The sequence below is a fragment of the Oryzias latipes genome, chromosome 22, assembly GCF_002234675.1.
Source record: "Oryzias latipes chromosome 22, ASM223467v1".
NCBI classification, from domain to species: domain Eukaryota; kingdom Metazoa; phylum Chordata; class Actinopteri; order Beloniformes; family Adrianichthyidae; genus Oryzias; species Oryzias latipes.
This window is the reverse complement of record NC_019880.2, coordinates 1579182-1604303: the sequence shown is the minus strand read 5'-3', so window position 1 is coordinate 1604303 and position 25122 is coordinate 1579182. Positions and strand designations below refer to the sequence as shown.

At 43.5% G+C, this 25122-nt stretch overlaps 3 protein-coding genes across 5 annotated transcripts in view; all 3 read right to left on the bottom strand.

The window, feature by feature from the left end:
• slc8a3 (solute carrier family 8 member A3) overlaps positions 1-13276 on the bottom strand; it is an 84984-nt gene extending 71708 nt beyond the window's left edge. The window contains exons 1-2 of one of the 3 annotated variants that reach the window (XM_023951636.1): positions 11838-13276; positions 4916-6773 (exon numbers count right to left, since the gene is read on the bottom strand). In XM_023951636.1, the coding sequence (XP_023807404.1) occupies positions 4916-6696 (1781 nt within the window). In that variant the 5' untranslated portion in view covers positions 6697-6773; positions 11838-13276. The remainder of the gene's footprint in view (positions 1-4915; positions 6774-11837) is intronic. The other 2 variants (XM_023951634.1, XM_023951635.1) reach the window with 2 other exon arrangements.
• A 2010-nt stretch (positions 13277-15286) lies between these two features.
• LOC110017492 (natterin-2) lies at positions 15287-16822 on the bottom strand. Its single transcript, XM_020713519.1, has 2 exons — positions 16794-16822; positions 15287-16533 (listed from the first exon to the last, which is right to left on the bottom strand). Exon 2 carries the CDS (start codon positions 16424-16426, stop codon positions 15356-15358), a length of 1071 nt encoding a protein of 356 aa, XP_020569178.1. The 5' UTR covers positions 16427-16533; positions 16794-16822; the 3' UTR covers positions 15287-15355.
• Positions 16823-22721: 5899 nt separating this feature from the next.
• Positions 22722-25122, bottom strand: LOC110017491 (natterin-2-like). The gene is made up of 4 exons (XM_020713517.2): positions 24934-25122; positions 24302-24387; positions 24058-24118; positions 22722-23941 (listed from the first exon to the last, which is right to left on the bottom strand). The coding sequence occupies exons 2-4, from the start codon at positions 24347-24349 to the stop codon at positions 22791-22793; spliced, it is 1260 nt and encodes a 419-aa protein (XP_020569176.1). The 5' UTR covers positions 24350-24387; positions 24934-25122; the 3' UTR covers positions 22722-22790.

Genomic DNA, 25122 nt, shown 5'->3' with positions numbered 1-25122 from the left:
AAAAGTGAAATGACTCTCTGAAAACTAGCAGTTATCTTTTTAGACGTATGTGAACCTATGGCAAAAACACATTTATAGCAGATTTCACTTGGGTTTTATTTTGAAATTCCACATCAGATCCCTCCGAAACTTTCATTGTGACATCACCAGGTGGGACACTATCAGTGAAAAGTGAAATGACTCACTGAAAACTAGCAGAATTTTTAGACCCATGTCAACATTATAAGTACTCCTCAATTCATGATTTGAATTGTGTTTTATTTTGAAATTTACTCAGACTTTTAAATATATACATAGATATAGATATATATTTATACGGGGGCATGTTTGTACATACATATAAATGTAATGACAGTTCTTAAACTATGTTTTTACCTTTAAAAAAATATTACTTCTTGCTGTTACCGTAATGTACGGAAGAACGCGGCACACTGTTTTTAAGAGAGGGCTCACTTGACAGCCGTTCGACGAGAGAGGGCTGGCTTGACACCAGTGCTCTGGGTTAGCGGCTGCAGGACTCAGGAGGAACCGTGTTCGAACAGAGCTCGGGCCGCTAGCTCACAGAGTGGCTTTGGGGCGGTCTGTGTGAACTTTCAGAGCAGAAATAAATGTTGCTCAGTCCTTAGAAAGCTGCAGATTGCTGCGTTTCTCGCACGGTCCATCAGGCTAATGATGTTAGCCCGTGTTAGTCTGTCCTAAGCTTTCGTCCAGCTTAATTCTTCCACAAAAAAAGCACTGACCACACAGATTAAATATAACGATGAGCGAACAGGCAATTCATAATATTCATGACATTAATAAAAGCACGTTTGGAAGATCGTCTCGTATGTTACCGAGCTGCTGCATAAATGTCTGTGGAAGCGGTTTGTTTACAACGGGACCTATATCCGCATCCGGGTGATTTTTACACTACTGCGCATGCCCAAATGATTCATTCCGAACGAGGGTGTGATCCATGGGAACGTTTGTTCTAATCGGAAAAAGGTTTTCTGTGCCCATGTGCACGGGTGAATTTTAACCCGACCATTGATCCGATCAAGATATTCTGCCCATGTAACCGCGGCTATTGGTACGTTCCATTTTCCTCTTCTTCTTCCACTTTCGGCTTCTCCCATCAGGGGTCGCCACAGCGAACGAGTCGCATGGTAGATTTGGCAATGTTTTACGCCGGATGCCCTTCCTGACGCAACCTTCTCAAACCGGGCTTGGAACCGGCAGAGGTAGAGAAGGGAACAGGGAGCAGCCCGGAGTCGAACCCTGGTTTCACGGACGGAAGGCGCCGCAAACCAGCACGAGCTAAACCGGCTCCTGTACGTTCCATTTTCCTGACCAGGACCCTGACCCAACGTTAAAGTGCCTAGCATAGCACAAGGGTTAAGGGACATCAGGAAAATGGAACGTACCTGATGTCCCTTAACCCTTGTGCTATGCTAGGCACTTTAACGTTGGGAGTGGGGTCATCTAGACCCACTAGACAGTGCTCTGAACCTTTTTTCTTCAATGATTTGTGATCTTCACTGGTGTCCATGGATTACATGAAATCTTTCCACCTTTATCCACCTTTGTCATGGTAGGGAGAACACATCAATGCAAGGGTGGGTCATCTTGACCCCATAGGATAGCACAAGGGCTAGAGAATGCAGTGTGCCTCGTTTTTGTTATCATTTTTTCTTTTTTTAATTTGGTCAAGATGTCCTTTGCGTTCTAAATGAACCCTGGAGACGATGGCCGCTCTTAAAGGGTATAAACACCACTCAGAAGTCTATCGCAGTTCTGGTGAACCCTCAGCTAGGTTAGCATGAGACAGACGATTGATACGAAGGTGGATCGCTGCAAAGTATGAACCCGGCTTAAGGCTTTAGCTTCTGCTGGTGTTCCCCGTCTACATCAAGTCAGGCACAGATAAGCGTGATGTTTTTAGGAAAACCTCGGTTTTAACTCACAGTCAAACGTATTAAATAAAATCCATATTCTGTAACCTGCAGCCAAAAGCGGCACACATATCTGGATGTTTATTTAGATTACATCAGAGGACCTGGCATCTAAAAAAGATAATCTTATCTTTAGCCCTCCTTAGAGCCGTTGCCTATAAATAATAGATGTATTCCTGCGCCCCAGATGAAGACGGGAATAAATTTAAGGCTCGGTCGATCACAACGAGACAGAAATTTGTTGAAGGAGACTGAGAGACAGAAATGAGCCTCGTGAAGAAAAGGCGTCAAACTCCCCAACAGGACATCAAGAACGGCGTTTTTCAGAGCAGGAGCACGTTCTCGCATCGTTAAACATGCATACGTGCAAATCCATTCTGCCTTCTCCTCTCGTGACGTGGGTGTGATCACGACCCTGAAGGGAGTTTTGAAGGCAGCAGAACGGGACGACATCGTAGTTTGGTCTCCGCTTTCTTTGTTCCTGTGTGTTTCCATCAATCTTCCCCTGAGCTTCTGGATGCTGCTGCTCTACGTCGCTTAGATGCTTTGGATGAATGCACCACATTTCCTTTATCAGATTTACAAGGTGAAGCATCTCTTATTTTCAGGTAAAAATCAGCGTATTTTGTTAAAAGATGTTCTTTCCCTCCATAAAAAGCATCTCCGCTGCTTTGCTAGCAGTTTGTGAGGATTCACACCAAGTCGACGTCTTCAGGCTTTTTTCAGACGACTGAGGAAGTTTAGGAAGAATTTGGTCCAAACCGGTTTTCAGGACTTGAACCATCAACCTCCCAGTCAGAGATCACCAACCCCTCCTGTCCTCAAAGAGTTCCATCACAGAGCGGTCCTCCTGGCAGTGTTGGACTCCACGTTTCTACCATCGTCTGTATGTAAGACCTGGACTGAGTTTGATGTCATCCACGGAAAAAGTTTTTTTTTTCCAGCTCCAAACAAATTAAGTCAATTCAGTCGACATTTTTTCATCAGTAAGCAGTGATTAGCGAGTCAATGTTTCTATGGTAACCACTCTCATCAATCAAAAGTGAGCTTGTTGGGAGGCCCCGCCCCTCATGTTGGACATAGGGGCCGGCAGGCTCCACCTACTTTTCTAGAGGTATCTGATTGGTCAGTTTATAATTTGAATAACTTTCACTCAGTCCAGTTCCCATATACAGTCAATGGTTTCTTCTCTTGGAGGAGTTGATTTGAGTGAAACTGTTCATCAGGAGCATCAAAACCTTCAGTTTGGGGATTTAGAAGTTCACCTCCAAACGTCTGATTCAAAGTTGGACGTGTTTGGATCAAAGTAAAAGTTGTTCAGCAGATGTTTTGCTCACATTTTCTCTTTGGTTCGTTTGAAAACGGCTGCTTTAATATGAACCGTATATTTCATGGGTCTCTGAATTAAACGTTGAATCCGCGTTCTGATCCAAACACTTCCAGCTTCTTTAGAAACACAGAGAAACAAAAGGAGAAAGAATTAGTGAAAACAATCGATGTTTTAGGATCATATTTTTTTCCTCTTCACCATTTGGATATGACGCTTCGGTTTGCTTCATTTCCTTTAACAAGTGAACGGACTCAGTGAAGCGTCGGCGAATGACAAACTGAACTAGAAGGAGCTGCATCTCCAGAATCAAATGCAGCGTTGATGCTTTATTGCTGAATGAAAATGAAACTTTACGGGGAATTATTGGCAAAAAGAAAGATATGATCAAAGTTCATCATAAATAAAGTGAAAACAGCATAATATCAATAAAGATATGTTTGTGAAAAATGCCACAGCCGGGTATCGAACCAGCGAGCTTCTGCACCAAGGATTCCCCATGAATGTCAATGGAGGCAGGCAGAAATTATTAGGCAAAAAACTAATTCAAGACTAAGACTTTTAGATTTTTAGAGCCACAGATGTTGCATAGCAGAAATATGAGTCAAAGCGCCATCATAGCGGTTCAAAAACGTCTCTCTCTTGTGAAATCCTTTAGCTTTGTGGAATCAGCTGATCTGGTCTTTTCCTCAGGAGCTCCGCTGCTTCTCAATCATGTTTCCCTCCCAAAAAGCATCAAACCACATTTAGTCTGTTGGTTTCTGTCAACTTTCTTTGTCTGTTTCTTCTGCTTCCGATGAAAGAATCAGAGAAAGAGAAAGCGGCCGCAATTACAAAGGCGGGGAGGATCTGAATTCATGACACACTGGACTGAAACCAGAACTTTCTGTGTGAGGAGAACATGAGCTGGAAGTTCAACCAAACGTCTGACTGGAATCAGAGCGCCGAGCCTCAGAAAGCATTACAAACATTTTACATCCATTTAGATTTATCTGATGCACATTATGGCAAATCAGTATCTTGGGTGAAGTTTTTAGTCATCTGAGTAGAACACTTTTATCTCAGCAGGAAAGAAAACAAGATTTTAATTTATAGCTGAACAAAAACGTTTGGGTTAAAGTTTGGAGGTTGAATTTTTTTAGGTTAAAGGTTAAAGATTGGAGGTTGAAGGAGGTTGTGTGAAACTGATCACGTTTGAAAAAAAAAGCTGCTCCACAAGAAAACGCTGCACAAAGCTGGGGTGAAAGACGCTGAGGGGAGACTCGCCGCCACCCAAAAGCCGACTCAGATCCTGACGCTTCAGAAAACCCACAGCTTTCCTGAGTTTCATCAGCGGTTTAAGGCCTTCAGCAAACATGAAGCTCCGTTCGAGCACAAACTCCAGAACGAAGAGTCTCTGACACAAATCACACACCACATCTTCAGCAGACTCACAGCCAAACACAGTTTTTGTTGCACCAATTACACACCAACACAACACTGAAAGCTCAGAAATGTTCCTCTGGAGTTTGACACCATCCAGCAGCAGATTAAAGGGAAAAACAACCCGTCACTCCAGCTTAATTTGGAAGATTTGTTGATGAGAAGCAGCTATGAGCAAGACTGCGCTATTGGAACACAAACGCTGATCAAGAGCTCTAAAACAGGAAAGGCTTACCAGGTCTCGTCGTTCTTGAACTCCAGTTCTCCGTAGGTGTCTTCAAAGTCCTCCCCTCCTCCTTTGGCAAGACCTTCCACGCTGCGATAAGGCACGATCACCGTCCCCCTCGCGCCAGACGTCCTCAGGACCTTGACCTCCATGACCCCGATGCTCTCGCTCACGTGAAGGGAGCCACTCTCAAAGGTGAAGATGCCAGAGTGATCGTCGTCCAGGATGGTCACGGTGGCCACAGAGGGGAACCCCAGGACCGCCGTGGGGTACGGGAGGCTGTTGGGGGACAACACTTCGTCCTCGGCCTCCACCACGTGCAGATTACTGAGACGCACGAAGAAGTGCTCGTCCTCCTCAAAGATGTCGTCGTCGATGATGCCGACGCTGATCTCCTTGACCGTCTCTCCCGGTTTGAACATGACCGTGCCTTCTGTGAACTCGTAATCGGCTCCGGCGTTGGCCGAGCCGTCCTCCGTCTTATAATCCACGTAGATGGTGGAGTTGACGTCTCCACCGTTCCTGGTGATGCTCAGGATGACGGCGCCGCAGTTCTCCAGGCACTGATACGCCGCAGGCTCAAAGGCGATTCGGGAAATGTACTCCTCCTGCTCCTCCACGTGCACCTCCTGCACACTGATGCTCTTCTTGGCCTGCTCTGCGACGTGTTTCTTCAGGATGTTCCCGGCGCCCGTCATCATGCGAGTGGCCTGGATGCGGTAGAAGGCGCGGCTCTTCTGTTGGTGCGAGAGGGCGTAGTAGTTGGCCATCTCCACCAGCTGATCCAGCTCCTTCTCTGGATGTTTCTGCTTCAGGTCTTTCAGGATCCGGATCATGTCGCGTCGGGATTCGTCCACCTCCTTGTTCTCGATCAGACCTATCAAGTTGCTGGCCGCGCTGCCGTCCATGAAATGGGAGTTGACCATCTTGCCGTCCATCTCGATCCCCTTGGAGCGCTCCGTCTCCGTCTCGATGATGACGCCGCGGTGTTTGTCGGTGCGGTACTTCTTGTGCATGAACTTATAAAAGAGCAGTCGTCTGTCTGCCACCCAGGCTAGAACCACACAGATGGGGAAGAAGGCCAGCGTGACCAGCCCCTCCCAGACCTGGACTACATTGGGAGAGAACACAGCCAGGATCATGTAGAGCCAAATGTAGGCGAAAATGCTCCACCCTGCAGTGACGAAGAACACTCTGAGGTGCTTGATCTTACGCACTTCTCCTTGAGGGATGACAGACACGCAAAGGCCAATGATGACAAACATATTGAAGGCTGCGCTGCCGACGATTGTGGCGGGTCCGAGCTGGCCGGATTTGAACCCGTGTCCACAAACCTCAATCACAGAGAGCAGGATCTCAGGAGCGGAAGAGCCCAAGGCCATGAGGGTGAGGTTGGAGACCGTTTCGTTCCACACCCGAATGGTGGTGGTGGTGGTTTCCCCGTTGGGCCTTTTGATGACGATCTCTCTCTCCTGGGAGGTGATGACCTCGATTGCTGCCATGAACCGATCAGCAATGATGGACACGCCGAGAAACATGTAAATCATGGCCACGAAGTAGACGATGACCCGGGCAATCTTGTCCCCCATGGAGGGGTCTTCTGGATACCAGATGGGGAGGATGATCCCCGTTTGACACTTTGAGTTCCCCCTGCAGGTGCCATTTCCGGGGCTCAGGGCAGGGCTCGGGGTAGTCCGGGCCTCAGAACTGAGGAAGGCTACGGTCACGGAAACCAATCCCAACCACAGACAGGCTGACGACCTGGGTTTGGCAGCCCTTGAACCCTCCATGCACCCTTTTTCGTCTAAAGGGTCCTTACTGCTCTAAGGGTCCCGCTGGGATCCAGCAGTTCCTCCACCCCCTCCACCTGGACATAACAGAGAAAAACGGGTCACTTGTCTTAGACTGGACACAATAGATCAATAGTTAGCTGTTCCTGTGATGATAAAGGCAAAGAGATGCATAAATCTGGATCATTGCATCAAAGATGATAGTAAATGTAAGTAGTAACAAATAATGTACAATAACAAAACCCCTAAAAACCAAGACTAGACAAACTTTTTGAGCTGTGGTCCACAAAGGTTCTAAAATTAAACACAAAGGGTTTACCAGATATGTGAAGCGTTTAGGTTCTCAATGTGCGGCCCGGGGGCCAATGGAGGATTTTTGTAGCCCTCAGTTAAAGAGAGTCTGAGCAGAGCCAGTTTGTAAAAAGAATGTATGCTGAAAGTAGCTGACATTGTATAGAGCAAAAGAAAAAGTTTGAAAGAAATAAGTCTGTCAAATGATACAATTACTAGACAAGTAGAAGATCTGGACAGCAGCCTCCAACAGCAACTGGGAAAACATCTGGGGGGGCTGGTTGACTGTATAAATGACACTTGGTCACTAAAGTTATTAAAAACAAATTTTTCTGTTTATCCATTTTTTCCACCAAAATTGCAAAAACTTTGAGAACCCCTGGTTTAGGTAATCGACCTCTTAAGGGAAATACCATGGGATCTGGACAAAAAACATACTTTAATTGTGATTGAAAAAGGAATACATATATACTTTAGAGTTTGTATTTCAATACTGTAGATTTTGTTTTAGTGCCAATTGCACCGATAGGTTGATGTCTCCTGGGGAAATTTAGAAAAATGCTCTATTGGTGTGATGATGGAACGCTCGAAAAAATGACTGTCGGACTTAGAGAAAACGTATAAATGTCAGAGAAACAACAAATCTTCCAAACAACTTTCTGCACCTTGACAAAGGTCAAAGTATTGGAAGACATCTGAATTACACAGAAGACATTACATTAGTGAGGATTATCAATATCATTTATTCCAGTTTGGCGGTCCAGATTCAAACATCCAAATGTGATGTGAATCCCACACCGACATCCAATATTTACATCTGCAGCTTCATGTAACCTAGGAAACAGGATACGGGTCTTCCAGAGTGTGTGCGCTGTCGTTTGGATTTAAACCAAATTTTTGGTTGATTCCTAAATGTTTGAACTCTCTTAGGGTGAGGGGTCCATCGTTCCAGATGGTACAGCCCTTAGTAGAGACAACAGATTGTCCAACGCTGGTACGTCTGACCAGATGTGCATATTATCCATTAATGGATGGTTTCCAAAACTTTTGACTTGATTGGTGATCAATCACCAAACTTTTGCACGCCAAATTCCCTCCAGTTGCAACGTCATCATCCAATCAGTGGCATCCCATAATAGCCATCTTATCCTGTGTCTTCTTTTTTTCACTTTTTAACACATCAATTTCAATTTCAAATGGCTTTTATTTTGTTTCTTTCTCCTGAATTTCGTTTTGATTTATAAAATATGTTTATTTATATTTTTTTAATGCAATTGGCACTTCAGGGCCACCGTAGCAAACAGACAAAGGGCACAGTTCTCAAAAAAAAGAAAGATTAATTTTCCTTAATCCTGGAAGAAATCTCCGCTGACATGAAGATTTACTAAACTAAAATGAATGACTCCACCCATTCATGACATCATCATGGCGAGTTTCTCTTCTAAACTCACTTTTCAGACGAACAAACGTTTATAGCAACCACATCGCCGTTTTTCTCACCAAGAGCTGAAAAAATATGATGCGAGTTTGATAGAAAGTCGGTTTTCCAATTTTCATGTATATTTACCGTAACGCTATTTTGTAGATTATGACATTAACATTAGCAAACTCTGCTCATGGTACCCCAATTTGCTCAGTTGCCGTGGCAACATTTTGTGTGGGCGGAGTTATTGATTTTTGTATGAAAATTGATTTGCACGCCCTGAAATGTCACAGTTTTAGTGAGTTTTAGACAGATTTGATTAGAATTGTGCGTTAGGACCTCAACTTGTGTTAAAAGCTTTTTAACACAGTCGATTTAATTCCTCAGATTTCAAAAGCTAAGCTGTTATTTACAGAGCAACACAACTCTGGAGGAGGGAAAAGGAGATGACAGCCAGCAAGTTGAATCCAGCTGACTCAGCAGAACGGTGGACTGCAGCCAGCAATGCATCGCTGAGGGAACCTGCAGCCCACAGCAGGGACCTCATGCATGCATGCATTCATTCTTTCCTCACAGTTTAGATGTGAGGATTGAACTCAACTCACTTTTCACTTCATTGCATTTTTAAATGTGGTTTTCTGACACGAGTTTGTCCTGCTGATTGACTGTTCCAGTTGTTCCAGTGTTTTTGTGTTGGATGGACACATTTTAACGAGAAAATGTGTTTTTATTTACATGCCAATTCAATTCAATTCAATTTTATTTGTATAGCCAAAATTCTCAACAACAGTCGTCTCAATGAGCTTCGTACCGGTAATTGTAAGGTAAACATACAATTAAAAAGGATCATAAATGCATAGAATTCAATAGAATAATACTAAACTTTAACAGACTACATAAACTGGGTATCCGTGCCGATCCAGCTCCAGTTGAGAAAAATCTATTATTTCCATGTGAATGTAAATTTTCTAATTTAATCATTTGCAGCAAATACTACCTTGTACTTTTACCTTGTAATACGTGTCTAAATTCATAGTTAATATTCAAATTGCACTATAATATACTGTGGTATTAGAGAAAGCTGCTATAAAATTACATTTGGTGTGTCCAAACTGACCACATTTTTTCCTTTTTTCTAACTTTTAGGAACTGGTCTTGGTTCAAACTAATTTAACATTCATATTTCTAGATTAACTAACCACTGTTTTGTACAATAAGTCCTTTAAGTTTTTACAAAAAGTTTACCTGCAACTGTTGGCTTTTTAAAATAAAAGGCCCAGGATTATGGATGATCTGGGGTTAAGTGTTCTGCCCTGTAACAATGACCAAACGCTGGGATTTAAACCCTTAACCCCCAGGTTGCTCAACACAGAAACACAACAGGAGCCTCATTTAGAGAGACCGTAAGCGTACGCTAAATTTAAAGACCCACTGTGATTTAACATCCAACGACACCTAAAGCTGCATTCACAACAGACGTGATGTGACGTCAGTGGATACGACTGTTCAATAAAAGGACCCTGCAGACGGTAGAAGGCAGAGTTGACGCAGACTGGGATGAGAGGTTGTAAGCAGATGTGTTGAATTCTCCCTCTGCAGAGGCGAACCAAAGTTTCAGAGCATAAAGTCTCATTATTAGAAGCTTCAACTACAGGATACGACTGTCTCCAAATGAAAGAACCCGGGGAAGTCAGGTTGGACTTCAACATTGGTTCCATGTTAGCATTTGGCTGCTAATGTTACCATTTGGCTGCTAACATGCACATCACGTCAGCATTGTTTCAATTAAAGGTCTAAATAATGTTCCTGTGACGAAAAGAAACCCCCCCCCCCAACCTCTTCAAAACACATGAATTTGACCAAATTGACATATACAGAAGAAGAAACACAATCTTTGTGTAAAATGTTTATGGAGGATCATGTTTAGTGTTTGGATCAGTAATCCTGTTATCCAAAATATGAACCTGCACTCAATTAAGAGCCATCTTTGTTTAAGAAGGGTGACAAATATAGAAATAAACCTTAACAGACCATAATACTACTGTGGGGAAAAAACCCTCAAACTTGAAAAGTTTTATTTCAAATTTAAAAAATCTAAACCAGAAATGCTTTTTGTGACATCAGGCTGAGATTAAAGAGAAGCAGAAATAAATCTTTTCATAAAATGATGGTGAATTCCTGAGCAGATAGTTTATTATCTGATGTTTGGCCTCAAAGTTTGACTTTTGACTTTTATCAACACCACTTTCAGAGAAACAAATGTAATTTTCTAATCAATTCATGAATTGAATCTATGTAATTTTATTTTTAGTGTCCATTTCCTTTGTTTTTATAGGAGAAATCAATTAAATCAATTAGAACAAAGAGTGTCGTTTTCTCAGAGCATCAGGCAGATTAGACAGAACTTCAGTGTTTTCAAAAGATCTTTAAGACTTTTTCCATAAATGACTCAAAATCTGAAGATCAGCGTCCATCAAACTGAAGTTTTTTGTGTAAAAGTCTGAACTCAAAGCATTTTTTGTGATTGTTTGCTTTATGTTTCATAGCACTAATAGGATGTTTAGCACATTATTCAGCTGTTTAAGTGTCAATGTTTACTTTCCAGTTTCTTCAGAAATAACATTAAGTTAACATCCTCACAAAAATTCATAGGAATCAGAAGCAGAAACTAGAATGAAGAAAAGCTGAAACTGAAGTCAATGTTTGCTTCTGTGGAGTTAATCCACATTAAAGCAGATTTATTTCTCTTTTTTACTGACATTTATCTGTAAGAAAAGATAATTTCAGCCAATATTAAACCATAAACACTAAAACAGAAGTCTTATGACAATTAAAACCGTTAGACTTTGAGATCAGGGGGATAACTCTGAGAATATTTTATGAAGTTAAATTAATATTTATGAAAAAATCAGATTATTTGGACCTGAAATCCCGTTTAATCCCTGATTTTGTGCACATAAACGACAGAAAAGATCAGTTCCTTCTTTAGCCGTCAGTCTGCTCCCGCACGGATCTCCTTCCTGCACTATTTTAGGGAGGACGGTGTCCTTTCTGAGGAGGGGGGCTATTTGAGATCCTGATAAACATGGACTCAGCAGCCGCGCGCGAGCAGCCTCAGCTGTTGCTGATTAATCATCCGCCCCCCCCCCCCCCCCCGAACCACGTCAGTCCCACCTGAGTGTGTGCGGGGCAGAGGGGGGGTCCCTGCTAGGCCCGCACCACAACTCGCGCAGGCCGGCGCGTGGACCAGAACCAGAATGTTCGGGCGTCACGCGGGAATGTCAGGTGTTCCGCCAGTCACGGGCTCGGTGACGCACGCGCCGGTCGCTTGCGGGGGGGACCCGGATCCGTGCGGGCGTGAGGCAGCTTCGCTTCCCGCCCTTCCCTCGGAACCGGAGCGCAGCTCTGCGAGCCGAGTCTCGCTCACCTGCCGGTAACGTGGATCCAGCGAAGACGCGCAGATTTCCCGCGTCGGTTTTCGCGTTAGAAGACGGTAAACCGGCTCCTCAGTCACGCCGAAACCCGCACGGCCGTCTGCATCTGCGGGGCAACGGCTCCCGCACGGCTCGGTGTCGCTCCAATCGAACCGGACAGGGCAGACGGTCCTCTCCAGCTCGGCGCCCCCCTCCTCAGATCCTCCCGACTGACGGATGGCGCGAGGCGCAGAGCTGTCAGTAACGGAGGGGGAGGGGGGGCGTATTTTTACGTTGCTTCTCCGCGGAGACGGATGTTCTCCTGTCAGTCCGCGCGGCTCCTCCGTGATGCGGTTCTCCTCCTCCGCCTCGAAGCCCGTCACTCACGCGCGCTGATGCTGGAGGCGCGCGCGGCTGCTGCGGGTGGAGTTACCGGAATCACCGGACTTTGCGCAGCATGCAACCCCCCCCCCCCCTCGTGCAGGCGAGCTGAGGATGCTGTTCTCTACCTGTGGGGGGGTCATCCTCACGAATTTGTTCTCAACATTTGATCACCGTTTTGTCTACGTCATCATCAGCTGAGAGGAGCCCGCACTCGCTACCCCCCCACACCCCACCCCAAACACCCACTGACCAATTATGAACGGCTTGAAGAGAAAAGGAAGTGAAAAAAAGTGAAGGACAGTCAAAAATGCTTCCCAGGAAGAATCCGGTTCATGAGCCACGGGTCGGTCATCAGTCGGATCCACAATGGCGTGTTCACGTCACACTGCCGTTTGGATTCGCCCGCGACTGAACTTCTGAGGCGCGTTTCTACTTTTCAATCAACGCGCTGTCTCCAGCAGAGGCGGTCCAGGCCAGTTCGAGGCCCTGGGCGAAACACTGGAGGCCCCCCCTTGTTACCCCCATTTCCAGCTTCGCCCCAGCCTGCAACACCAGAACAAAACATGTCATTAGTTTAACTTCATTAACCACATAAGTAAAACATACTTTTATAGTTGAAATCACAATTAAGATAAAGTATGTGAGTTCACACGGAACACGCGTCAGCTTGTCTTTTCTTCTTTAAGAGAGATTAAAAAAAATGAAAAATGACACATTTTTCTGTTTTTCTTTTTCTTTAGCCATTTACAACACCGACACGAATTATGAATGAATAAATTCCGGTCATTTCTGTTGGCTTCATGAATGAACATCAATGAAGCCCTGACTATATTTGAGATCGGCAGAGAAGCTTAGATGAGATCCACCAATAAGCTAATTAACATGTCTAGTCTTCAGTGCAAACCTTCATAAACCATGTGGCAGTTTTACTCTTCAAACGGTTCATTTGGTGTTACACTTCAGTCCACACACTGCAGCCAGGGGTAGTTTCCAGAACCGGGCCGCAGGTCCAGGCTGCTCCGGTTTTGATTTATAATTTAAAAATAATCGGTCAAACGCAGAAGATCAGATGGAAAGTTTCCTCAGTCGTTCTCTAAACGTCTTTCAGTTTCACTGAAATAAAAGGAGAATCCGCTTAAATCTGATTTTCTTTTCAGGCTTTAACAAACAGAAACAACCAGAAGTTCTTCACCTTTTTTTCAGCTGTCAATCACTTTCAGATCAGTTTGGATTCAGAAATTATTCGATAAATTGATTTCGATTCAGTCGAGCGGTTCCTGGTCCTGGACCAGGGTCCGCCTTGGTGTGTTCAGTATGAAAATTTGTTCTGGATTATCGGGGGAAGCAAACCAAATGTGTCCAACAGCTGAGCAGACAGTCGAGGCCTCTTGTGTTGGATATATTTTACTGTTCCAAGAGGGGTTATGAATCTTCTGACACACAAGGTGCATATTTGAATAAACCTCTTTTGTGATTTTACCTAAGCATTATTCATGTCACTTTTATTTGTAACAACTTCCTGTTGGACCGGACGGAAAAGGAAAGGAGGGAAGAAGAGAGAGGGATGTAGGGGGGGGGGGGGGGGGGGGGTACGAGGGTGATTTTAGAATGGGGGGGTGTGAAACCATGAAGCAGCATAAAGCAACATAGCTGGATGTTTACAATCATTACAGTCAGGTTAATCAGGAATACAAATCTAAAAGGGGGCGGGGCCTGTCCACACACACCTAACACCCAAATGCCACAAACATACCTGTTGGCTCCAAAACTGTTCACATTCCAAACATGTCAACATGGACACAATACAACTGATACTTTTACATTCAGACCAACAGATTTGAAACATTAAAACATTACATTAAGTCACACAACCTATTAGTGCAAAGGTGAGCTAACACCTGTGCTCAGGTGAGTGTTCATGTTCTTTTAAAATGGATAATGGAATGTAAAAAGAAGGGGGGAGAGTGTCCAGCCATCCCCACACCAAGACTCCCGCCGTGGCAGCCAGGAAAGCCCCCCCCCAACACCCACACGGTAGCAGATAGAGAACAACCACCTGCCCAGCAATCACATCCACCGCCCAGGCCAGGGCCAGCAGGACGACTACGGGGGGCCCACCAAAGCCAGAGATCGGGGGGGCAGAGGGGGACAGAGAGTGCAAGTTCCAACGAGGCAGCCAACCAGCCGGGGCGACCACCGATTGCCTCAGTGGAGACCCCAACTCGCCAAACCTCCAAGGTCCTGTACTGATAGTGGACCCTCCCCCTCTCCTAGGCAGCCCCCCCATCCTGACAGGGCCAACCAGCCTGCCCGCCCCAGACCCCGCTGCCATGATGGGTGTCGCCCAAAGCAACCGCGGGCCCCAACGGAGTTACCCCGCCCCGTCTCAGAGCCAGGGAAGGAGGGATCCCAGCCCCAGGTGCAGATGTGTGAATACACTTAATGTCATGCTGGTCTTCTTTTGAATACAATCCACTCTTGGTGCAGAGCAATTGAACCAAATGGCCGCTGTAGTTGGGCATTATGGGATGTAAACAGAGTAAGAAGGATTGGCCAGGAATGGCAAGGGAGGGGCAAAGTAGCTTCAGACAGAAATCCTGAGAGCTCCTCTGCTTTACTGTCCTTGTGGGGACAGAAAATAGATAGAAAACCTGCAGAGTTCTTGTGTTTGTGCTAATCTCTGTGTTCATCTGGACACATTTCTAGGAGTTGTGTCTCTTTGTTGCTCCACGTTTGTCAAATCAAATCAAACTTTATTTATAAAGCACTTTTCATATAAAAATATAACACAAAGTGCCCACGTTTGTCCACGGTTCATGGTTGCTAATAATAGAAGGACGGTCTGAAGCGCCAGGTTGACCACTCGGTCCTGACCAAAGAATCAAACCAACGGACTCTGGATACACTCAGAGATCCTTTATTGAACATCTTTGGAAAGCTCCTTTGGTTCAACTTTGGGATGAGGTTTCCTTGTGATATTAAGTTTGTTTTGACAGTTTTAATGAAGAAACATTCAACAATATTCACTGAAAAACGTTAAAGTAATTAAAAGAAAGACAAAAAACACAAAATCACAAAATCATGGATGAGGTCATTTATTCCTGTTGTAGTTAAAGCACTGTGTATCTGCTTTTACAGAAGATTTGTTTCACAAAGACCTGCCTTGCCTAATTCGTTGTTGTTGATCTCGTATTATTGTCACCTGCCTCGGGTCAGCCCTTCCTGCAGAGGCCACGTTTCCGTCTAGAGGTTCACACTTCTCTATCACAAATTCAGTGTGTCCAAAATTGCTTGAAACAAAAGTCCCAGAGACTTCTTTTATCTTAGGTTCACCTCTCTTATAGTAGCGAGTGAGTTTGGTCTTAAAAGGAATCTCAGCCATGAGCTGGCTTGACTTGACATGGACTGTGCACTTGCTTTTTGGTGGAACCTTAACCTGAGAAGAACTCATCGTCCCGCTATCTTTTTTAAAAGCATATCCCGTGTGCTCTGTGGATGTAGACTGATAACTAAGCTCAAATGCTGCTTTAAAACCTTCAGAATCCCCCCCAATTGTGAGTTTAACTCCCTTGGTAATGGAGTAAGTCAGGTCCCATCTTTCCTCCTTGCTGGTTGATTTTGTAGGTTGAACAGTTTGTGTAGCTTCCACACTGTTTTTGTTGGTAACCACAATCGTCTCCTGGATTTGGATGCCCATATTAGTTTCTTTTTTTTTCTCCTCTTCATACTGAAAGTCTGATATTTTCTGTTCTTTTACATTTTCATACGAAACAGTCAGAACCTTGCAAAGTCCAGTTTTTGATTCTAGTTTTTTCATATCTTTTGTTTTTGTTTTTTGAATAGAAAAGATCTTCTCAAGCTGTTTTCTCTTAGCTGACTTCTCTGCTGGCAAAGACTTTGCCTCCTCGCTTTTTCTCCCGACAAACAAGTTCTGATCGTCGCAGATTTTGACAGCGTTTTCACGCACTTCTTCAACTTCTTGAGTGCATGTAACTCTTTTCCACTCAAGACTTTCAAAGTCATCTTTGTTCACGAGGACTTCAAATGAGTCTGGATGATCTAATTTCCCTTCTTCCCCTTTCTCATACTCACATTTGGACTCTTTCAAAATGCCGACCACGCATTTCTTCTCCGTGTTTCTGCACACATACATTTCATCTTCATCTCTGATTCTAACAGCATCTTTTGGAACTCTGTCATTAAACTTCTCCCAGTTCATTATCACGTAATCGTATTCCTCCGGTGCATTCCTTCGATGAATCGACACCAAAGTGCTGCTGGAGATTTTAGGACCTCTGTTGTTCTGGTCAGAAATCACTGCTTGTTCTGCAGAGACAATACAAGAGGAAGACTGTATTTTACACTTGTTCTTAAACATTTGTTTAGGTATTGCAACTCAGTGAAACTAGATGTAATTGTGAAAAATAGTAACAATAAATGCATGCTCATTTACTCCAAATATGATTCAAAATTTAATCACTTTAAGTGTTTTCAATTTCACTAAAATTCCTAATATTCTGGGAGATTTTTACAAACTTAAAACTAGTTTTTTTTTGCTGTTTTAACTAAAGTTACTTTATTTGTACCTTCAGCGTTTGGTGATTTTTTCCCTCCAAGAGAGTCAGCAGGACCGACAGCAGCTGAAAAACCCACAATAAATAAATATGAACTAACTCTAAACCTACGGTAATTCATACGAATAAAACTTTCTCAGGGTTTGGAAAACTGACTTTTTGTACCGTAACATCTGACACGGTGACCGTCTTTACTTACCAGCACAGCACAGCACTGAGAAGACACCGTGAGCATCATCGTGATGGTAGATATCCAGAAATCTGCTTCCAGAGACTCTGCAGAGTGAAAAACATGAAAAAATTCTTAAAGGCATTTTGAATCAGTTTTCTCTTTAGTTCTGCTGCTGCAGGCCTGATTGACCAATTGATTGGAGCCTGGATTAAAGACACAGGCTACTTTGACCAAGAGTGTCCACTGCAGAACACTTTCCTCTCCCATCTCCTTTAAAGGGTTTGGAAACAAATAAAGTTGCATTTGATTTCCTGTGACCACACCTTTGTCTATTAATGATCCTTTACTTGTTACAGTCTCTAACCTGTCTGGCTTTAGTCTCCTTCAGATGTCCCAGTGTTGTCCAGTGTGTCCTCTCACACTCCAACCACTGGGGCAGAGACCGAGTCTGGTTCTGCTGCAGGTTTCTTCCTCCTTCTACTCTGTTCACCTGCTGCCTGCTCACTTCAGGGTAGTGAATCTCATGCTCACTTAGATCCACCTTAAAAACCAGTTATTAATTGATCTTACAATGTCGTTTTATACCAATTAGATTGTAAAACAAACATTTTCTGTATTTTACGGCCTTTTTCTTCTTTCCCTGTGCAGCTTGTTGAGCTGTCCGCTTTGACCTCCCTCTCTGTAAATAAAGTTGACTTGTTTTTATTTCAGTGGTTACAAAATTCTAGTCCTCCTTGTCTCTACTGATAACGTTTTTTATTTCTCCCCTCGCTAAGAATATTTTGGTTGATCAAACAGAACAGACTCACTGAGGACTTTCAGAAAAAGGTTTTTGGCTCCAAATTCTATTCAAGAGTTGTCTACATTGAAAGAAATGACTGGACTTTTCACAAGTAGAAGCTCAAGTCAGTTTTTGCTTTGCTGATAAAACTCACAAATCACTCTGGTTTTGGCCATAAAATCACAATAAAAGACATCTAAGACGTGTCTTAGCTAAATGACCAAAGTTTCCACGTACACCTGGTACCTGGACATCCTTAACTGATGGCCAGTATTTCCATCCGTCTGCCTGATTTAGTGCAATTGTCCAAAAGCTGGGGTTGAGTTAGAAGTTAGGCCATCTGATAAGTCCCCCTCTTACCGTACCTGACAGACGTCCCATTGGACGCCTGCTGCTCACTCACCTGTTCAAGTGAAGAAGAACCTCAGATGTCCAGAGCTGGTGTGAAGTAGTGGGTCTTCTTCCTCACGGTTTATATTGATGAAGCGGGAAGTGAAGTTCATTTGATTATCGCGTGATGAGAACTTCAGGTGATGCGAGAGGCGAGGACGCCAACAATGACCACTGGGTGATTGAGTAGAGTGATACGGTTATCGGAAAATGATGGCTACAAACAGGTGTTCTCTTTTGCTCGAGGGTATCGTTGTTGAACAGAAGTGAGGACAAAGAGCGAACATGAAGACAGTGATGATAAAACTTCAGTTCTTCTGTTTTTTTCCTCCTTTTGGAGTTTATACATTACCAAACGCAAGAAAAGCTGTGAAAAACGGTGAAGAATAAGTCTTGACCTCCTGGTGGAAAGATAATAGTTTTTCTGTTTCCTTTAGGACATTTCTGCACTTTCATATACATACATACATATATTTTTTTAACTTGTCCTGTCCAACAGCTGAGCAGACAGATGAGAGCTGAGGGCCTCTTGTGTTGGACATATTTTACTGTTACAACAGGGGTTATGAATCTTCTGACAAACCAGAGGTATGTCTGAATAAACCCCTTTTGTAATTTAGACTAAACTTTATTCATCTTAATTATATTTTTAACCAGACGGAAAAGGAAAGGAGGGAAGGAGAGAGAGGGATTTTACGATTTATGAATGAATAAATTCTGATCATTTCCGTTGGCTTCATGAATGAACATCAATGAAAGCTAAAGGACACATTCTTCTGTTTTTTGCGCACATAAAATGAAAACACAATCGTGTACATTGCATGATTTGTATCTGAAGCACTGACTGTATTTGAGATCAGCAGAGAAGCTTAGATGAGATCCACCAATAAGCTAATTAACATGACTATTTCAGTGCAAACCTTCATAAACCCTGTGACAGTTTTACTCTTCAAACGGTACATTTGGTCTTACACTTCAGTCCACACACTGGAGCCAGGGGTAGTTTCCAGAACCGGGCCGCAGGTCCAGGCTGCTCTGGTTTTGATTTATAATTAAAAAAAAAAAAAAAAAAAAAAAAAGTCAAACGCAGAAGATTAGACGGAAAGTTTCCTCACTTATTCTCTAAACTTTGGTTTAAATTTTTTTTAGGCTTTAACTGAAACAACCAGAACTTTTTCACCTTTCAGCTGTCACTGTCAGATAAGTTGGAATTCAGAAATGTGTCTATTCACTTTTTCTATACAAATAAAAATTCTGTAATTCTCTTTTCATTTGGTATTTAACATTTAACTGAACATCTGAAGCTTTATTTAAAGCAGTTATTCGTGGTTATGTAATGTTTATTCAACTTATTTGACGAATCGATTTGGATTCAGTCCAACCAGATCAGTCTGAGGCCAATTGTTAAACAAATCAGCAAATATGCCATCAGAAAATGGTTAAATGAAAATGAAACAAATTGATGATAATCAATCCTGGAAAGTGTAATTTAGATTCAGACAGTTGGTTTATTTTACTATGACGACAAAAAAAAAAAAAAAAAAAAAAAAAAAAAAAAAAACCGTCCAATCACAGTAACAACACATGTGATGTCAGCAAAAACGGATCAGAATAATAATGTTCCCTTTGGATTCTTTGGATGTGGAAAAACAGTGGTGAACTTAAATAAAATAGAATGTGAATGGATTTGATATTCAGTCTACTTTACTTGTTTGGACACATTTCATTCACACATTCTCAGGTGCCCGGTCAGGCGGGTAGTCGGCCGGCAGGTCGGGTATGCCCCTGGGAGCAGGGACCGGTCGGGGTGCAGTCGGCACCCCCCTGGGAGCCGGAACGGGTCGGGGTGCATCCGGGACCACCACTGGAGCGGGTTGTGGTGCGTCCGGGACCACCACCGGGACAGGGAGAGGCTGGGGTGCATCCAGGACCACCACTGGAAGGGGTTGTGGTGCGTGCCGGACCACCTCCGGAACAGGAAGGGGAAGTTGAAGGGGACGGCGGGGATGACGGCATCGACGACGACCCCTCATGGCGAGACGGCTCCCAGTATAGTCCAGGTGGCTCCCACTCCAAGCATACGAGGAGAACTGGGCCTGGTCGAAAACCCAGTATGTCCTGGTGTTGGGTTCAAACAACCTGCAACATCATAACAATTCAAAAAGGAAAGAAAGACCAACGGACAAAGGTACCTTTACGAGGAGAGCAGACAGATCTACCCAGTAAACAATCTCTCTCCACTCTGGCGCAAATTCTGCTGCCTCCTCTTTTAATAAGTTGATTTGGGTTGTCCCCAAGTTACACATGGGCTGAGCTCTAAGGAGGGGAAACAGATAAAAACACAGCTGCAGCGCTATCAGAAAGTACTTATTACAACATGTCCATCCTTCCACAGTCTTCTCAAATCATCTCTGGACCTGCAAAGCCATTTCTCAGATAAACTAACACAGAGCGTCCTTCGATTCATTTTAGACACAGCTAACACAGGTTCTCAGGAGAATGCTGAAAAGACGCAAAGAAACATTTTCTCCCAAGGGTGTCACCTCCACCTTCCTGTGAAACAGATTTGGACACACACAGATACTTCTGCAAACATGATTAAATCACCTATACATATATAGCAAGGTGATGAATAAAATAAGCAAATATGAGATAACCTATATACATTATTCCAACACCTGGTCCGCTCAGCTTCTTGGCAGTAGGCCTCTAGCAGCCGCATGTCCCGCTCCGCTGGGTCCAGAAAATATGGCTGGTCCATTCTGTCACGGTGAAGGGGCTCGAGAGCAGGTAAGGACCCAAATGCAGAGCCACACGGTTCAAGGGCAAGGGGGTTTAATAACAAAAAGCGCTGCAGAGCAGGATGACAAAGCAAACAAAACTTACTTTGGCGTGGCTTGAAACATGGAACATGAGCGTGGCAAGAAACATGGAACATGGCATGAAGGGACGAGGACACATGAAGACGTTAAAGACATTATATGAGGCGTTAATGGACCAGCACAAGAGGAAGGCAGAGACAAGACTTATATACAGGCAGGGCAGACAAGACACAGGTGAACACAATCAGGGCAGATGGGGACCAGGAAGTAAAACTCAAAAAACATGACAAGACAGGAAACCTTTCAAAATAAAACAGGAAACAGAACCAAACAAGACAGAACAAGAACTAAAGCAAAAACCAAGACACAACAAACTCAAACCATGACACATTTTTGTTTTTCATGTTCCTTTTTTGAACGAATATGGGTCACAGAGACACGGAAGTTACCGCTGAAAGCGGCTTTTGCCGGCGTACAGAGAGCATATCCGTGTGAATGACTTATGACGTCAATAATTATTGCGTTCGCACGACTTAATCATTTCGAGGGAACGGAATAGTATTTTGTGCGAACGAGATAATAATCTGTGGGAACAAGATATTAATCTGTGGGAACAAGATATATTTTTATATCTTAATGTCAGGACACGGGCTCCGTAAGATCGCGTGGATTGCGTTTGGCGTGCTGCAAGGCGGTGACTGAGGAGACAGTGGATAAGAAGGTACTCTGACAAGCATTTATGAAAACAACAGCGAGAGGCGATGTGTGTCACGTTAAGAGTTTTAATGAGGCCGATCACATTTCAATGAGTTGCTGGGTTTCATCTTTGCTCTGTGACTGTTTCCATCCCATAATGCCCGGCTACGGTGGCTGGTTTGGTCCAAAGAGATATACAGGCTAGAGACGCATCGCTAGCCTGTTGCCATCGTTCAACATAAAGAGTGACGCCATATTGGGAAGGTCTGTAAACAAGGAGACATGGCTTAGCAGATGCATGAAATGACCATAAAATGTTTAACTTTGGTAAAATTTTAAAAAGAAAACCCTCCTTCAGACGGTAGAGAGGAGGCTGTGAGTACTTCAGTCCACGGCCCGGTGCGGCCATGTCTGGGCGGCGTTCACTGTAAAGGATGCGCCGGCGGGGTGTTATCGAGCCAGTCACGACGCACGGCCACATATAATATTCACTCGACGGTCTTGGCTCCCCGCTGTCGAGGGATTCCTGCTTAGTTTCTTTTCCTCCGCTTAGTAATCTGCTTCAATTCAACGGGTCGTCCTCCAATAAAACCCAAAAACGATCGGTGGTCCTGCCAGAAAACGTGGAAATAGTCCAAAGTCTAAAGCTACCTTTGACTTTGAACAGACTACAAGGTCAGCCCAAACGTTCAGTACCGACTCACTCAGATCCCAAAATGCTTCCATGAGTTCTTCATTAGCTGACAGGTTTGGTCCAGCTGTTCCGCTCCAGGAACAGAGAGGAACAGATCCAACTGAAGCTCAGTCCCATTGGAAACGAACCCAGACCAACTCCAAAGACGGGTCAGAGAGCGGTTCCTGGTCCTGGACCAGAGTCCACTTTGGTGTATTCAGACTAAAAATTTAGTCTGGATTATCAGGGAGGCAAACATAATGTGTCCAGTCTGAATACATCCTTAATGTCAAACTTGATTCTAAGTTTGTTTGAACCGTTTTTAATGAAGAGATATTCAACAATATTCACAGAAAAATGTCACAGTAATTAAAATAAAGATTAAAAAAAACACAAAAACACAAAATCTTTGATGAGGTCATTTATTCCTCTTGTAGTTAAAGCACTTTGGATCTGCTTTTACAGAAGATTTGCTTTACAAAGACCTGCCAATTCGTTTTAGTTTATCCCTCAAATTTGTCAACAAACCTGGGCCAGCCCTGTTGCCGTCCAGAGATTCACACTGCACTATGCTAGCTTCAGCCTTTCTAAAAGTAAAAAAATAAGTCCCAGAGATTGGTTTTATCTTAGGTTCACCTCTTTTGAATTTACGATAGATATTGGCTGTAAAAGGAGTCTCCTCCCTGATCTTCCTGATAACTAAATTGACTGTGCACTTGCTGTTTGCTGGAACCGGAACCAGAGTAGAAGTCATATGCTCGTTTTCTTTTACAACAGAAAGCCCATTGTGCGTTGTGGTTGTATACTGAAGGTTAAGCTCTAACGCTGCTTTAAAACCTGTGGTAAATTTACTTCCAGCCTCTTTAAGACCTGAGGGGTCAACCCCAACTGTAAGTTTACCTCCAGCGGTAATGGTGTATGTAAAGTCCCATCTTCTTTCCTGTTTGGTTGTCGTTTTAGACTGAACAGTTTCTGTAACTTCCTTTTTTCCACTGTTGAGAACCTCAACCATGAACCTGTCGTCTATGCCCAGATCAGTGGTTTTTTCCCCCTCATTTCCCCCCATTTTTTTAAAGTCTAATATTTCCTGTTCCATTACATTTTCATACGAAACAATAAGAACCTGGCAAGATCCAGTTTTCTTTTCCAAATATTTTACCGGTCTTAATGAATTCAACCATTTACCTACAGAACTATGAGCGAACTTTTGTTCCGAAGCCGACTTCACAGCTGGCAAAGACTTTGCTTCCTCGCCTTTTGTCCCAACAAACAAGTTCTGATCTTCACAGATTTTGACAGCGTTTTCACGCACTTCTTCAACTTCTCGAGTGCATTTAACTGGTTTCCACTTAGGATCCTCAAAGTCATCTTTGTTTATGAGGACTTCAAATGAGTCTGGATTTTTTAAATTCCCTCCTTCCTCATACTCACATTTGGACCCTTTCAAAATACCGACCATGCATTTCTTCTCCATGTTTCTGCACACATACATTTCATCTCCCTCTCTGATTCTAACAGCATCTTTTGGAACTCTGCTATTAAACTTCTCCCACTCCAGTGTTACGAATAAGTATTCCTCCGGTGCTTTAGGACCTCTGTTGTTATGGTCAGAAATCCCCATTTGAACTGCAGAGACAATAAAATACACTTGTTCTTTCACTAAAATAATATTCTGGAGATTTTTACACACTTAAAACTTGTTTTTTTGCTTTAGTTTCAACAAAAATGACTTATTTTTGTACCTTTAGAAATTTGTGGCTGTCCAAGGGAGACGTCCAAGAGAGCCAGCAGGACTGACAGCAGCTGAAAGACCCACAAAGAAAACACAATGATGTCTTCTAAAGAATACGATAAAAAAACAAGGCCTGCTGAGAAATATGAACTAACTCTAAACCTACGATAATTCTTACGAATAAAACTTTCTCAGGAGTTGGAAAACTGACTCTTTGCACCGTAACATCTGACACTGTGACCGTCTTTACTTACCAGCACAGCACAGACCTGATAGCGCTGAGAAGACACCGTGAGCATCATCGTGATGGTAGATATCCAGAAATCTGCTTCCAGAGACTCTGCAGAGTGAAAAACATGAAAAAATTCTTGAAAGCATTTTGAAGCAGTTTTCTCTTTAGTTCTGCTGCTGCAGGTCTGATTGACCAAATATTGGAGCCTGGATTAAAGACACAGGCTACTTTGACCAAGAGTGTCCACTTCAGAACACTGTCGGTGTTAGCAGACTCACTGAGGACTTTCAGAAAGAAGGTTTTTGGCTCCAAATTCTATTCAAGAGTTGTCTACAGAGAAAGAAATGACTGGACTTTTCACAAGTAGAAGCTCAAGTCAGTTGTTGCTTTGTTGATAAAACTCACAAAACACTCTGGTTTTGGCCATAAAATCACAATAAAAGACATCTAACACGTGTCTTAGCTAAATGACCAAAGTTTCCACGTACACCTGGTACCTGGACATCCTTAACTGATGGCCAGTATTTCCATCCATCTGCCTGATTTAGTGCAATTGTCCAAAAGCTGGTGTTGAGTTAGAAGTTAGGTCATCTGAAAAGTCCCCCCCTTACCGTACCTGACAGACGTCCCATTGGACGCCTGCTGCTCACTCACCTGTTCAAGTGAAGAAGAACCTCAGATGTCCAGAGCTGGTGTGAAGTAGTGGGTCTTCTTCCTCACGGTTTATATTGATGAAGCGGGAAGTGAAGTTCATTTGATTATCGCGTGATGAGAACTTCAGGTGATGCGAGAGGCGAGGACGCCAACAATGACCACTGGGTGATTGAGTAGAGTGATACGGTT